Source organism: Trametes versicolor (assembly GCF_000271585.1).
Source record: "Trametes versicolor FP-101664 SS1 unplaced genomic scaffold TRAVEscaffold_3, whole genome shotgun sequence".
In the NCBI taxonomy this organism is placed as follows: Eukaryota; Fungi; Basidiomycota; class Agaricomycetes; order Polyporales; family Polyporaceae; genus Trametes; species Trametes versicolor.
This window is the reverse complement of record NW_007360323.1, coordinates 1644359-1657308: the sequence shown is the minus strand read 5'-3', so window position 1 is coordinate 1657308 and position 12950 is coordinate 1644359. Positions and strand designations below refer to the sequence as shown.

At 61.6% G+C, this 12950-nt stretch overlaps 6 protein-coding genes across 6 annotated transcripts; 2 read left to right on the top strand and 4 right to left on the bottom strand.

Annotated features, from left to right (window-relative positions):
• Positions 1–35: 35 nt before the first annotated feature.
• On the bottom strand, positions 36–3596 carry TRAVEDRAFT_44493 (uncharacterized protein; the record flags this gene model as incomplete). The annotated part of the gene is made up of 2 exons (XM_008036836.1): positions 36–3289; positions 3344–3596. The coding sequence occupies 2 exons, from the start codon at positions 3594–3596 to the stop codon at positions 36–38; spliced, it is 3507 nt and encodes a 1168-aa protein (XP_008035027.1).
• Positions 3597–3985: 389 nt separating this feature from the next.
• Positions 3986–4748, top strand: TRAVEDRAFT_35148 (acyl-CoA N-acyltransferase; the record flags this gene model as incomplete). Its single annotated transcript, XM_008036721.1, has 4 exons — positions 3986–4131; positions 4215–4496; positions 4575–4593; positions 4680–4748. The coding sequence occupies 4 exons, from the start codon at positions 3986–3988 to the stop codon at positions 4746–4748; spliced, it is 516 nt and encodes a 171-aa protein (XP_008034912.1).
• Positions 4749–5082: 334 nt separating this feature from the next.
• Positions 5083–7013, bottom strand: TRAVEDRAFT_115835 (uncharacterized protein; the record flags this gene model as incomplete). The annotated part of the gene is made up of 4 exons (XM_008037364.1): positions 5083–5337; positions 5395–5715; positions 5777–5949; positions 6005–7013. 4 exons carry the CDS (start codon positions 7011–7013, stop codon positions 5083–5085), a joined length of 1758 nt encoding a protein of 585 aa, XP_008035555.1.
• A 1043-nt stretch (positions 7014–8056) lies between these two features.
• Positions 8057–9060, bottom strand: TRAVEDRAFT_27195 (uncharacterized protein). Its single transcript, XM_008036621.1, has 5 exons — positions 8928–9060; positions 8839–8857; positions 8628–8777; positions 8287–8428; positions 8057–8188 (listed from the first exon to the last, which is right to left on the bottom strand). The coding sequence occupies exons 3-5, from the start codon at positions 8771–8773 to the stop codon at positions 8126–8128; spliced, it is 351 nt and encodes a 116-aa protein (XP_008034812.1). The 5' UTR covers positions 8774–8777; positions 8839–8857; positions 8928–9060; the 3' UTR covers positions 8057–8125.
• Positions 9061–9420: 360 nt separating this feature from the next.
• TRAVEDRAFT_163088 (uncharacterized protein) lies at positions 9421–11514 on the top strand (the record flags this gene model as incomplete). Its single annotated transcript, XM_008037363.1, has 3 exons — positions 9421–9597; positions 9669–9739; positions 9802–11514. 3 exons carry the CDS (start codon positions 9421–9423, stop codon positions 11249–11251), a joined length of 1698 nt encoding a protein of 565 aa, XP_008035554.1. The 3' UTR covers positions 11252–11514.
• A 287-nt stretch (positions 11515–11801) lies between these two features.
• On the bottom strand, positions 11802–12765 carry TRAVEDRAFT_69966 (uncharacterized protein; the record flags this gene model as incomplete). The annotated part of the gene is made up of 2 exons (XM_008037362.1): positions 11802–12673; positions 12748–12765. 2 exons carry the CDS (start codon positions 12763–12765, stop codon positions 11888–11890), a joined length of 804 nt encoding a protein of 267 aa, XP_008035553.1. The 3' UTR covers positions 11802–11887.
• Between the last annotated feature and the right edge of the window lie 185 nt (positions 12766–12950).

Below are 12950 nucleotides of genomic sequence, written 5' to 3'. Positions count from 1 at the left end.
TTCTCTCGCGCGCACAATGTAATCTGGCTATCTCATCAGAAACTATCATCTGTTGTGCCGCGCTGCGCCGTGCGCTTCATGATCTCGTACTCGCGTATTAGCTGTACCGTCCGGGGGAACGCGTCGTAGATCCCGCCCAGCACCTGCCCCGCCGCCTCGGTCCTCCGCCGAATCTCCTCCGCGTCGAGCGCCGCCTGTGCGAAGTGCGCGTCCAGACCGGGCTGCACCGGCTGCACGAGCTTGCCCGCCCGGAGGTGGTCGAGAACGCGGCCAAGCAGCGTCAACGTCGCGCCATGCGGCCGCCAAGTGTTCCACAGCGGCGAGAGCTGCTGGAGCACATGCAGCGGGTGCGCGAAGTCCTCCGACCCCCTGCCATCCTCCAGGCCTTGCCGGTGCTGCAGCCGCTTCGTCGCCCGCTCGGCCGCGGAAGTGCGTTTAGCGGCGCTGTGTAGCGGCGCCTCCGACCGCGGTGGAGGTAGGTCGCCCTCCTCGGGCGGCGGCAGGTCAAGCGTAAGAGGTGACGTCGGGCGCACTTCACGCTCGCGGCCGTACTCCCGCCGTATCTGGGCTTGGTACCTGAGGATGACGTTCTCGACGACGTCGAACGCGCGGTGCGGCTCGCCCGCGCGGACGAGCGCGGCCACTAGATGGTTCCAGTTGTGCGAGTCGAACTGCAAGCCCTCGTCCTTGAGCGTCTTCCACATTTGCGCAACGCCGGCGTGATCGCCGGCAACCGAGAGCGCGTCGATATAGATCGAGACCGGGATGCACAGCACGACGCCGTGGCCGCTGAGGTTGGGCGGCGAGGGCTCTTCTAGGGAAAGGAGGGAATTCAGCCGAGCGTACTCGATCCCGAGGCGATGGATTTCGGGCCAGATGGTCTTGACGCCCTCGATGTTGCCCGTGCGTCGGTGGACGTCGAGCAGGGCCGTCAGCGTCCCGAGAGTCGGTTCTCCGCCCGCCTCCGTCATTTCCCGGTGGATGCGCTCGGAATCGAAGGCGTTCTCCCTTGTCACGTACGCGTTGAGGAGAGGGCGGTAGACCAGTTCGAGGGCCAGCCGACGCCCACGCTCTAGCTGCAACCAAGGCCGGCCGTCATCTTTGCTTATGAGCGACTGGAGAAACTCCTCCGCGACGGTCGTGCCTGCCGCAATATTTTGCCCGCCATACGCCTTCAGGATGGAACCGTACGTGATCGCAGTAGGCTGTATCCCCCGCGCCTTTATGCGGTCGAGCACCTCCTTGGCCTTCAGCCGTCGTCCGGAAAGTAGGTAGCCCCGCAGCAGGATGGTCAGGACATAGATGTTGGGCCGCAGAGCGATTTGCCCCTCCTCCGTAGCAAGGCGCTCCATCTCCAGAAACAGGTCCTCTGCGATGTCCATGAATCCGGAGTCGCACGCTGACTGAATCAGGAGGGCGAACGTCCGCCCGTCCGGGCGAGCGTTAGCGGCTTCGAGCTGACGGAAGACGTTGGCGACGATGCGGAACGGAGCACCGATGAGGACGTAAGCCTTCATGAGCGTGTTGAGGACCTCGATGGTGACCGCGGCACCCGGGCGGCCGACGGTGTTGAGGTAGTCGAAGGCGCGGATGACGCCCTGCCATGAGCCCGCCTCGACATGGGCGTTCATAACGGAGGTGATCATCTTGCGGTCTGGAGCGATGCCTTCGGACATGGCGCGCTTGTATACGCGTTCTGCCGCGACCGGGTCCTGTCTATCGGCGAGAGTGGTGATGAGAGTGGTGTAGAGGACAGCAGTGAGTGCGACGCCGGATTCGCGCATCTGGTCGAGTAGGGAGGTCATGGACTCTACGTCCCCGCGGGAGGCAAAGCTTTGGAGAATTATACTGTAGACGTGGAGGTCCGGGTGAAAGCCTGCCCGAGAGAGCTCCCCTAGCCAGTGATTAACGCCGTCGAGATCGCCGACCTGCGAGAAGGCGAAGATGACGGTAGTATAGTGTACGATATTAGGACGATATTGTGCTTGGCCAAGTTTGACTGCTGGAGGGAAGAGCTCGTCGAAGAGTTCCACGACGCGCTCAGGGTTCCCTGTGACGGCGTACGCGTGCATGTAGGTCGCTTTGTCGTCGGACCCCGCTCCCCCGGCCTGCGCAAGGAGGTTCCAGTGGTGGTCCGCCGTTTCAATGTCTCCTTGTCGTGCAGCCACGAAGAGTGCGGTCGCGTGGTAGGCTCGCCGCTGACCTTTTCCATACTTCGCAGTGGACTCCTCCTCAGCGAACGGATTCAGCAAGTTGAGAGCAGCGTCGAAAGAGCCCGCTCTCGCCAGCTCCTTCACGACGGTGAAGACGGACCAGGGTGGAAGTATGACGGACTTCCTGTCCAGGGCCTGGAGGATTGGGGAAGGATCTCGTCCAGCTTGTGACGTGGCACGGATGAGTAGGATGCCCAACGAGGTAGACTGTGATTTTGTCAACACTGCCGAGGACTCTTCGAGGTAGGGAGCGGGATTCTCTATGTGAGACAGCAAAGAGATGGCGACCCGAACGAAGTTCTCGGCAGCTTCGAACCTCAATATTCGTCGTGGAGGACCGGTGAGGTACTCCTGTAGCCATGGATGCTCAACGAGAGAGCCAGCAACAGCGTGAGGCCCGAGATACAGATATATCGTAGGCAGAAAGACGGTGTACGCCTCCAACAGTTGGGACCGAAGCGTCTGCTTGAAGTCCGGGTTGGTAGGCTGTTGCCGGTATAGCGAGGCCAGAGTATCCGCCGCTTCATCGATCTCCCCCAGCATCCCAGAAGCCACAGCAAGGAGAGCATTCCACCGCACCTTAACGACGTTGTTGGGCATGTTCCCGATGCCAGGATCGATGTGATGGAGCACGTCTCGTAGCCGCTTGCCCCAGTGCTTCAGGATGTCGGTAGACAAATCGTCCGGATGGGCTCGCGTGACGGAGAGCGCAACATTCGCCAGGAAGGCAAGGTCGGCAGAGGTAGGTGTACGAGTGCCCCCGGTGCGGGTGAGCGATTCATAAGCCTGCCATGCGTCTTCGGGGGTAATGGACCGAGAGCCCTGCGAAACGTCCTCGTAGGTCTTTAACCAGGCTTGGACTTGATGCGGGGCCGCGCCAGGGTGTTCAGACAGAGTGGCAGCTGGCTGATTTGACGCATGCCGTCGCTGGGCTATGTGGACCTGCCTTGACCACGTCCGCATGGAAGGTACGTGGGTCCCGCTCCCAGAGGCCAGGCATTTATGACCGGGCGTCCGACGCGTTCGCTGGCGGGTGGAGAGAGTTCTTGGAGAGGATGGAGCAGCCCTCTCTAGCCCTACGCGCAGCTTTTCAGTCATGCGCACGGTGCGACACAGAGACGTACACTCACCTCTAAAAACCGCGCTACTCCTGCACTCCTCCTCGTCTAGATTGCTGCTGCAGAGACCGTGCTCGTCCTCCGGCAGAGCCCTGCCCTTGCCCTTGACGCCTGACGGATGCGGCGTGAAAAAGTCGTGTGGCAGCGCGGGTTTCGCGTTTCTCACAGCCATGCCAACAGCAGACCGAGAGGCAAGGAAGTGGGTCGCGAAAGGACGGTATGGGAGGACGGAGGTGAGCACGGTCGCAGCGAGAGGTTCCAACATCACCGCACCCGCCGAAACGAGTGGTGGAAAGGGCCCTGTGGACGGAGGCGGTGAGCAGGCGCAGCGGACACGACGGGGCCTCGCAGCCCGCGCACCTGATAGAGCAGGCAGAGAGAGAGCAGAGGCTGTCGGGCGGGCGACGACATACAAAAGCGAGAGGGAGGTGCGACGTCGGTCTGCGCTGCGTCTGCGTCTGCCAGCGTCTAGCAAGCAGACTCGGCCCAGCAAGATCCTCGGCACTTGCCGCCTCTCCCCTTTCGGCATACAGACGCCCATCCCGCCCCCGACACAGCACAAGTCACTCTGCCTTCGCGCGCACCCACAAGAAACACATCCCGCCCGCATCCCGCCCGCACCCCGCCGTCGCGGCCGCCGCGCCGTAAACAGCAATGGCCACACCGCCAGAATATGAGATCATCACTGTGCCCGCTGTCGGCCAGCCGGGCCGCGAAGCACTCAGGCAGCAGTGCTACGACGTCCGCATCGACGTCTTCCACCACGAGCAGGGCTTCCCTCTCGACACCGAGATCGATGAGTGCGTCGCGGCTTCGGCTTCCTGCCCGTACCTTTCGCGCCCTCAACCGCAGGCCCTTCCTCCCCCGGCTTCCTGCCCGCTAGGTATGACGAGGAAGCGACCCATATCCTGCTGCGCCTCGTGCCGTCTCTCAAGCCCGTCGGCACCATCCGCTGCGTGAAGCTGAAGGACTACTACAAGCTGACCCGTCTCGCCGTTCTCAAGGACTATCGGCAATACCGCTTCGGGCGGGCACTCGTCGAGTCCTTGCACGCCTTCGTCAGGGCCGAGGCGCGAGTGTCCGCGTCCGCGGCCACCCTCGGGGAGCCGGGCGTGGTCAAAGTCGCAGCGCATTCCCAGATACCCGTGAAGGGTTTTTACGGCAGGTGGGTGCTCGCACTCTGGGTCTTCCTGCGGCTGAGCCGCTCCGCTGCGCATGCCATTGACACCCGTGACACCGACAGATTCGGCTACGTCCCAGAGGTACGTTCTCTCCGACGTGCCCATGACCCCGCGGGAGTATACGGATGAGATGACGAATACATTGTTCATCTGCGTGAAATCTACAGGGCGACGAGTTCGATGAAGACGGTGCTCCTCATCAGAAGATGGTCGTTCGCTTGGTGCTATCGGATTAGGGTAGCATATGAGAAAGGGGATCGTCGTAAAAGGTCGTGACGTATATACGAAGCACAGGAAGACAGAGTGAAGAGAGCTATCAATACAGCATGAGTGGAGCGAGTGGTGGTATACAGCGATGCAAGATGGGGGAGTCCGTCGTGATCATAAGTACTGCGAACACAACAGCGAACAGAGGGTAAAAGAAGACATACGAATGAACGCGGCGGACGCCGCCATATACAGCCTCGCATCCGAGGTCAAATGTGAAGGAAAGATCGTTCGCTACGCGCCAGTCGGCTAACCGGATGACGAAAGTCCTGTAACTGCAAGAAAGAATGGAACCGGGTATGCTTAACGGCGCCGGGGGATAGCAAGGGTATGGTCGGCGCCGTCGTCGGTCATGAAGTCATCGCTCTCGCTCTCCGAGCTCAGCGCCTCCTGCTTGAGCGGGTGCGGGGTGTTCCTCGGGATCGGCATGAGGTTGATGGGGCTTCCGGGGAGGATGCTGAAGTTGATACTCGTGCCGTAGCCCGTCGTGCCATCCTCATACATCTTACGTGCGGACTCGTACTCCAGCTTCTCCTGTTCGGCCTGCGCGAGGAACGGCTGTGTTGATCGCGGTCAGCAATAGTACGAAACACCAGGGGCGTCGCACTAGCTTACCTTGCGCTGTTCATCAGTCATCGAGCGCCACTTGCCTGCGGCCAAGACGCTCTGCTTCGTAGTCTCGGTCTCGTCACCGAAAACCTCTTGGACAAGCTCGGGATCCGACCGGATGCGCTGCAGGAACATGAAGTACGCGCTCAGCGGTTTCTTCGGCGCGTTCGGGTCCTTGAGATTCCCCTTGCGAGACTTCCCGGCCTTGCGCTGCGCAGTCCGATACTGGTTCTCGCGCTTGATGTCCTCGGGCGTCAGGGTGCGCATATACGCGTTGAGTTCGCGCTCTCGCGCTTCCTTGGCCTCCAGGGAGCGACGTCTGTACGGCTGACACGTAAAGGTATCAGTCACATCTATCCGAGCATCAGCTTGAGAATAAGACGCGCACCTCCTTCTCCTCGTCAGACAGCTTAGCGTACTCCTGTCCGGCCTCTTTCGCGGCCTGCGCGACATTGAGCTTCTTCGAACTGGAAGCCTGGTGGCGCTGGATCCAATCGGTGAAATACAGCTGCCACGCCGAGGGCGCCAGTTTGGGCGGGCGAAGCGTCGACTTGAGGGGAGCTGCACTGACGTGTCAATATCACGTGTAGCGCGCAAATGAATGGGACAAACTTACGACTCTCGGAACGCTTCTCTCGGGGCTGCAATTCGCCCTCTTCCACAGGCCGCTTCTTCTTGCGGACGGTGGCGTCGCGATCATCGTGTTCGCTGATCGACTCTGACCGCCTGGTGCTGTACGGGCGCGAGTGCGAGTGCAGAAGCGGCGGGCGGGCGTGGGACGGCGAAGGCGCACTAGAAGACTGGAACAGTTGTGTGACTGAAGTCCCTCTTCGCACAGGAACTCGCTGCCTTTGGGTCGCGAAGTTGTCTTCTGTAGATAGGGGCCCGATAGGCACCGGAGCTCCGGGAGAAGGCACGGTCGACTGTGCGGCCCACAACTGCGAAGCCCAGGAGGGCGCACTCGGGTCGGCGAAGAGGTTCGCGGACGGAGAGACGGCGCCGGAGAGCTCGCTGCGCAGTTGGTCCATCATCACGGTGTCTTCCGGCGGAGAAAGCGGGAGTGGCTGTAGTGCGGCGAAGGCGGTATTCGGGGAGAATGCGTCGACGTCAGGAAATATCGCAGAGTTCTCACTGAAGGCGGCGTATGGTGACGACAATGTCGGCGACTGCGCATGGCCGCCGGGGATGGGAATCGGCATAGACGCTGTTCGTGACGCGTCGGGGTCGGCGATCCAGTTCGAGTACAGCGCAGACTCGCTGAACTCTGGTGTCGGGGGGTAGTAGTTCGACGAGCAGTTAGAGAAGGTGGAGTCGAAGCGCCGATTGTGGCCATTTGAGACGGGCTCGAGCTGGCTGGTTGTCGAGTCGGGCGAGCCGGGGAAGGGGATAGAGGACATGCTGTAGCTCGGGTAGTGGGGGTCCCATGACAACTGTGGCTTGCTCTCCTGCGGGCTGAACGAGTCGTCGAGGTCGAGGCCAAAGATCATTGCGCCTGAGTCGTATTGCGAATGGTCGTCATAGGCGAACATGGGAGACGGGTCTCTTAGAGACATGTCGGAGGCAGCGAGGGTGATGTGGGTTGCGTCGCGATCGTCGTCGCGGTGGTAGAAGGGCGACGCGGGCATTGGGGAATGAGGGGTGGTACGGGGGAATGGAGGAAATGGACGGGGCCTTATATGGGAGGGCGGAGGCGGGGACGCGTAGGTTGGCGGAGAAGGCGCAAGGGTGGGAAAGACGCAGCGTCTGCGGGGGCGGGCTTGGAATGATCTGAGAAGGGGGGGTATGTTGCAAAGCGATGGCGGCCTTCGAAAGCGCGGTATTTGAGCCATGGCGGATTAAGTAGCGTTCGGTACCTCGTTTGCTGACTCGGTGCAGGTGAGAATCAGCGGGATTGGGCGACTCGAGATCTGGTATAGATGCAGGTGCACGGGAATCCGGAGAGTTTCAGCCAGTGCGCCTCTTTCCTTTCGCGGTCGAATTGCGGCCCTGTTATGGGATATTGCAGGTGCAACGGGTCCGGCTGTGAAAGTGTAACTGGACATATGGAAGCGTCCCTCTGGATCGTCGGCAGAAGCAGGCTCACCTGTGCGGGTGACTCCTCGTGATCCCAGCAGCTCTCGACGACGGGTGGGCTCCGTATCCTGGCCCCGGGCGACATGCAGTTGCCAGACGTGGCGGGGGGTGCGAACGCTATCGGCCAATCAGCCCAGCACGGGGGAGGGGTGCGCGTGGCGTGGCTTGGACTGGCGCAGGCTGGCGTTTGTCAGGCGTCCGCTGTCTGTCTGCGCTGCAGCTGGCTTGTCAGGAAATATGCGATCGGCCGCGTCGCCGCAGTCACACCGACTCCGACTCACCACCCGCGCCGCTCCTCCGCGCTTGCCCTAAACACCAGTCCGCATTCGGCACCCGGCGGGACGCTGCATGATGGCTGCATCCGGCAGGTCCGTCCCGCCCGTCCGGGCTCGCCCGCCGCCCATTGTCCCTGCAGCTCCGGCGTCCGGGCCAGCGTCCCAGCGCCCCGCATCTCTGGCGCCCATGGGCCACGGCTGCTCTCCGCCAGTTGGACATCTCGGCGGAATCGCGTCTAGCTCCCTCCGAGCAACGCTGACAGGCTGTGACCGAAGCGGCAACACCGGCCACGAGTCTCTCATCATCCATCCACAAGTTTCGAAGCTGTGGCTCATCAACGACTGATTCGGATTGCTCGACGCGCTGATACTAGGAAAACGCGCTACCATCATATAACCACGATCGTCTCCGCAGACCGGTGGTTGGGCTTGTTGTAGACACTCTTTCCCGCCTGCAGTGCATCCATCCGAACGGAACCATCCCGGAAGACCAGTTATCAGCAAGCACTCTTTCACCCGTGGGCCTCCGCCCGTTCGAGACGACACTGACCTCCCAGCCCGGCACATCCTTCATGATCTCCCTCTCCCGTGCAAGCGCCGCTTGCTGACGTCGGTACGCGTCACGGTCGCCCTCCGCCAGGAGAAGAGGCACCAAGTGAATGCGCGACCACACCTTCTCGCGCTGGAGCTCCCTGTGAAGCAAGCCGTATCAGTACGGCGCGCGCTGGAAACGGCGCGGGGCCCATGCCAGATTTGTCACTGATAAGGCCCATCGCGCGGTCGGATCCTGAGAAGGCCACGTTCCCCGTTGGGCGGGCCCATAACTGCCCACGTTTAACGTCCGCCTGACCTTCCCCCGACGGACCAAACGAACGCAAACTTTCCACGTACCTCTTCTCAAGGTTGCCCTTTCCAACGCGGTAGAAGCCATAGGCGCAGACCGCCGTGACACCGCCGAGAATAACGAGCCCACTCGGTCCGCGGAACGGCAGGTTGCGCTTGTACTTGACAGCCTCGAAACCCCCTGCGGGCGGCATATCTCTGCGCAGCGCGTCGTGTCCTTGGTTTGAGCGTGTCACAGAAGCGTCGGACAATGGCTTACTGTCTGAATGGTGTTGACACTGAGAATCATTCGTTTTGTCAGGATATCTGCGGTTCTGCCACACACGCACAACGGAATAGATCACTTACTGGTAGACGTTTCTCGGTTCCAAGTCACTCAAAGGCTGTTCAGGCCGATCTCGGCAACAAGGTGTGAAGGAAAAAGAGGCAGCGCAGCGCGGCTGAGGCGCACAAGGCAGGTAGGATCGAGCTGGTTGGAGGTAAAGCGTAGGTGGGTGGGCGCCTCGTGTTCGCACACGCCAAGCCACGTGGTGGCGGGAGCGTACACTCCTTTCTGTCGGAGTCCTGTCCTATGTCCCAGGCTGCTGCTGCCAGGATAAATTGGTTCACATGCATGCAGAGCAGCACATGTATATGCTGTGCGTGTAGCATGCGTACGAGTATAATTGAGGTGTGGCAGACAAGAGGGCGACGCGGGGTTACGACCTAAGCGAACCTTCCGCAAACGGCCGGAAGCGCGTCTCTGTATGGGAAGTTCATACGAAACGACTCTCCGCCAACATGACAGCTAAGCTCAGACACGGTTCGTGCTGCGCCTCTTCCTTCCTCTCTCGTCGCCACCATGCTGCCACGTCCCCCGTCCCCCAACCCTCCATACCCCTACAATCCCAACTCCTCCGCCCACTATGACCGGAAACAGAAGCAGCGCAGCATCATGGGCATAACAGCTGGCGCGGAGGACGTCAAATACCAGGCCAAGTACAAGGAGTTGAAAAAGAAGGTTAAGGAGATCGAGTCGGTGAGTCACCACGACGCAAAAAGTCCCGGACTGCGTTTCACCATGCCGGCGGACCCTCGTACCTGCTACAGGACAATGACAGGCTGTACTTCAAGTTGTTATTGGCCAAGAAGAATATTCGTCGGATGAATCTGGAGCGAGCGTACGTCCTGCTATGGCAAGTACCACCAATCCCATGCCTGACATATCTCTCGAACATCTCAGCATCCTGTACGAACGTCTTGCTGCCGTGCCTCCCACCCCTGGCCGACAGACACAAGAACTGCCTGCGGAGCAAGACCCTGTCTTCCACCCACAGCCCCCGGTTCCCCCAGAGCACGCTCGTGTGATAGATCCGAATGACCGCGAGGTCGCGGAATACCTGCACGCGCACCCGAGTGCTCGACTCATAACGGGTCCTGATGGACGGGTGGTCGCGATCGAAGACACGCCGACCGTGGACGCGCGCGGCGTTGCGGTACCTTCGGGCCCACCTCCACCGCATGGTGTACCCCTTGTACACGGCTTCCGCCATGACTCGGGTCCTGGCTATGACCCTGCGCGCCAACTGCCTCCGCCGCCACCGATGGTCCCACTGCTGCATACTCAAGAGGCGCCGCACGAGCCGGCTCCGCCGAATGACCACCCGCAGGCGCACGGATACCCATACGCGCAGACCCGACCGCCGCCGTCGCACAAATCCAACTCGCACAGCAGCTCTTCCCACCAATCGCGCTCGTCCTCGGCACGCCCAGATCTCGATACCGCTGGAGGCAATCCGCGCATAGATGCATCTAGCGGTTCGTACTCCGTCCACAGCCGCAGCCCAAATGTTCCCGGAGAGCCGCAGGCGGGACACCGGACGCGCCGACACGAAGCACAGGACCATCCGCACTCGCATGTGCAGCAGCAGCCTCCGCCACCTATCCAGATACCCCAGCAAAATGATTCGTCATCGCCTCCGATGGTGTCTCCTTCTGCACACTCCCACAGTTCGCGTCTTCACAACCACCAGCGCATCGGGCCGGGCGCTCACATTCATCGGGAGCGAGACGAACGCGACTGGGAAATTCAGCGAGAACTCGAGTACCAACGCGAACTCGAGCGTGAGCGCGAGGAGCAGCGCGCAATCGAGTTGCGCCGCCGTCTAGAGATTGAAGAACGCGAGGAAGAGGCGCTCTGGGCTCAAGAGGAGGCGCGTGTTCGCGCCCGCGCACTTTCTCGCTCTGGTTCTCCCGGGCCTATGCCCCGGAACGGCGGCAGCCGGGATGTCTCGCGGCCGACCTCTGGACAGGCGCACGATCCCGAACGTCCATCGAGAGCTTACGCGCCGCACGTTTCCAACCTCCTCGGCATCGAACGCGACCCCCGCTTCAACGGGGACGAGCACAGTCTGGGCCCTGGTTCCCGCGATGGGGCGCATTCCGCAGACGGGCCTGCGGGTTCTGGCCTGGAGTCGCGGCGACGCTCGCGGGACGAAATGGAGATCGATGACCGCTACGAGGGTGAGCCCCGCGCTGCCAACGAGAGTGGGGCGGCTTCCCGCGGTGCTGCGAACGCGGGCGGCAACAGGGGTCCAAAACGTACACACCCTGACGAGGATGACGATGCCGGGAACCCCGCGCCCGGAAAGGGAGACGACCTGCCGGATGAGCGGATGGAAGAGGACGAGTAGGGGCGCCACCAGCCGCCCACGTCGCTTCTGTAACTGTAGCCTTCTGGTACGGCCCTCTTCTTGACAGATTGTCACCGCCCTGCTGCCCGCCGTGCGCTCATGCGTTTTCATGTGCCCCGCACCCCCCAGACTCTGCGATATGTAATACGTCCGAGCATCTTCGACTGCTGCCTGTTCGCGCCCCTTGCGCAGCACCTGTACTGCCTTCTTGTGCACCGGCTTGCTTCTGGCCGTATGTGGTTTCGTAAATATCTATATACCAGGTCGAACGTTGAACCTTGCTGGTTTCCATTTTGATCATCTCAATATCTCATCAAGAAATTCGCCGGAGGCATGTGGCCATGAACAGGTAGAGTATGTGGCGGCCCGATCTGGAAAGTAGGATGGGCGGCGGCGGAGTCGCCGCCACGGCGGCTCAGATCAGGACGCAGGGTCAGACAAATGCGGGAGACATGAGTCACCTCCGACAACTACAAACGGCTTGTACTTGGGTTACGTGGACGACATATGACAAGGCATCGCAGAATTCGCACTGCGGTACAAGAAGCACAAAATTGCCATTCCAAGCGAGCAATAACGCGTCGTACGTGCAGACAATACCCCGCCGCAGGCGCGTCCCCGCCCGTGTTATTCCTACTACGTGTGCTGCGGCGTAACGATTGACAGAGAAGGATCCTGGCTCCGCGCCGACATTTCCCGCGGCGACGTGTCGGATTGGATCCAAACAGCCGTCGACCGCTCCGCAGACACCTGAAATGCAGCTCGCGCGACGCGGCGCGGCGTCTTGTCGTGCATACGTGCTGTGCCGGCGTATGTGGATCGTCCGCCCCCGCGCGGCGTGGCGGACCTGCGGTCATCAAGTTCGTCTTCGGGATCGAGGGAGCCTGCGGCAGGTCGCAGGGCATCGCGGCTGAGCTCTATGGCCTCCAGGATCACGTCTTCGCTATACTGCAGGACCGCCGGCCGACTCCCGAGGATCACGTCCATAACACACGGTCTCCGGCCGGCCGCGTCGGTCTCCGTTGCGGCGGACCGCTCTGCGCGCTGCAGAAGATCCTGCGCGGCCGACGGGGAGGGCATCGCGGGGGACCTGGCCTGGCGGGGAGGTGTCCGCGTATTAAGCCGTCGATCAGGTGCTGGTGGCTGACGATGGCGCCGGTGGCGGGTGCTAGTCGCGCCCTTGCGGGCGGGCGGTGTGGGTGGTAGCGTACCGGGTTTGGCACCGCCACGCATACGCTGCTCGGTGTCGGGGAGTCGCTTGCGTTTAGCGGGGGAGGTGCGCTCTGGATGACGTCGGGGTGCGGATGGCTTTTCGGAGCGCTGTTGGCTGCGCCGTATCTGCGACCCGGGCGATGCGTCCATGATTGTGACGTGTCTGAAGCGACGGTCGTACTCGTCTGTCAGCAACCTGGGGTTGAGCGGCTGTAGAAGGGTGCTGTGACTCACGAATTGCCAGTGTTAGCGGTGCGAATGCGACCAGTGTCTCCTGGGCTCACGATTGAGCGGAGATCCATACTGATAGCTAGCTGGCAGGCCGCACCCGGTTGCCGATGACATGTCGTGGCTGGCTTACGGTTCGGCCCAAGAACGTCGCCAGCCCATTTGCCCGCACTCGCCGATGCGCACCCGCCTCGCAGGCGGTTCCAAGCAGCGAAACGACGCGTCCCTGTGGTCCTGCCGAACTCAATCATCGTAATCG

Coding starts and splice junctions, on each gene's coding strand:
- TRAVEDRAFT_27195 (XM_008036621.1), bottom strand. CDS start 8,773: ATGCCGCCCGCAGGGGGTTTCGAGGCTGTCAAGTACAAGCGCAACCTG. Junction 8,429..8,627: donor AAGGGCAACCTTGAGAAGAG/GTACGTGGAAAG, acceptor CTTGCTTCACAG/GGAGCTCCAGCGCGAGAAGG. Junction 8,189..8,286: donor AGGATGTGCCGGGCTGGGAG/GTCAGTGTCGTC, acceptor GATGCACTGCAG/GCGGGAAAGAGTGTCTACAA.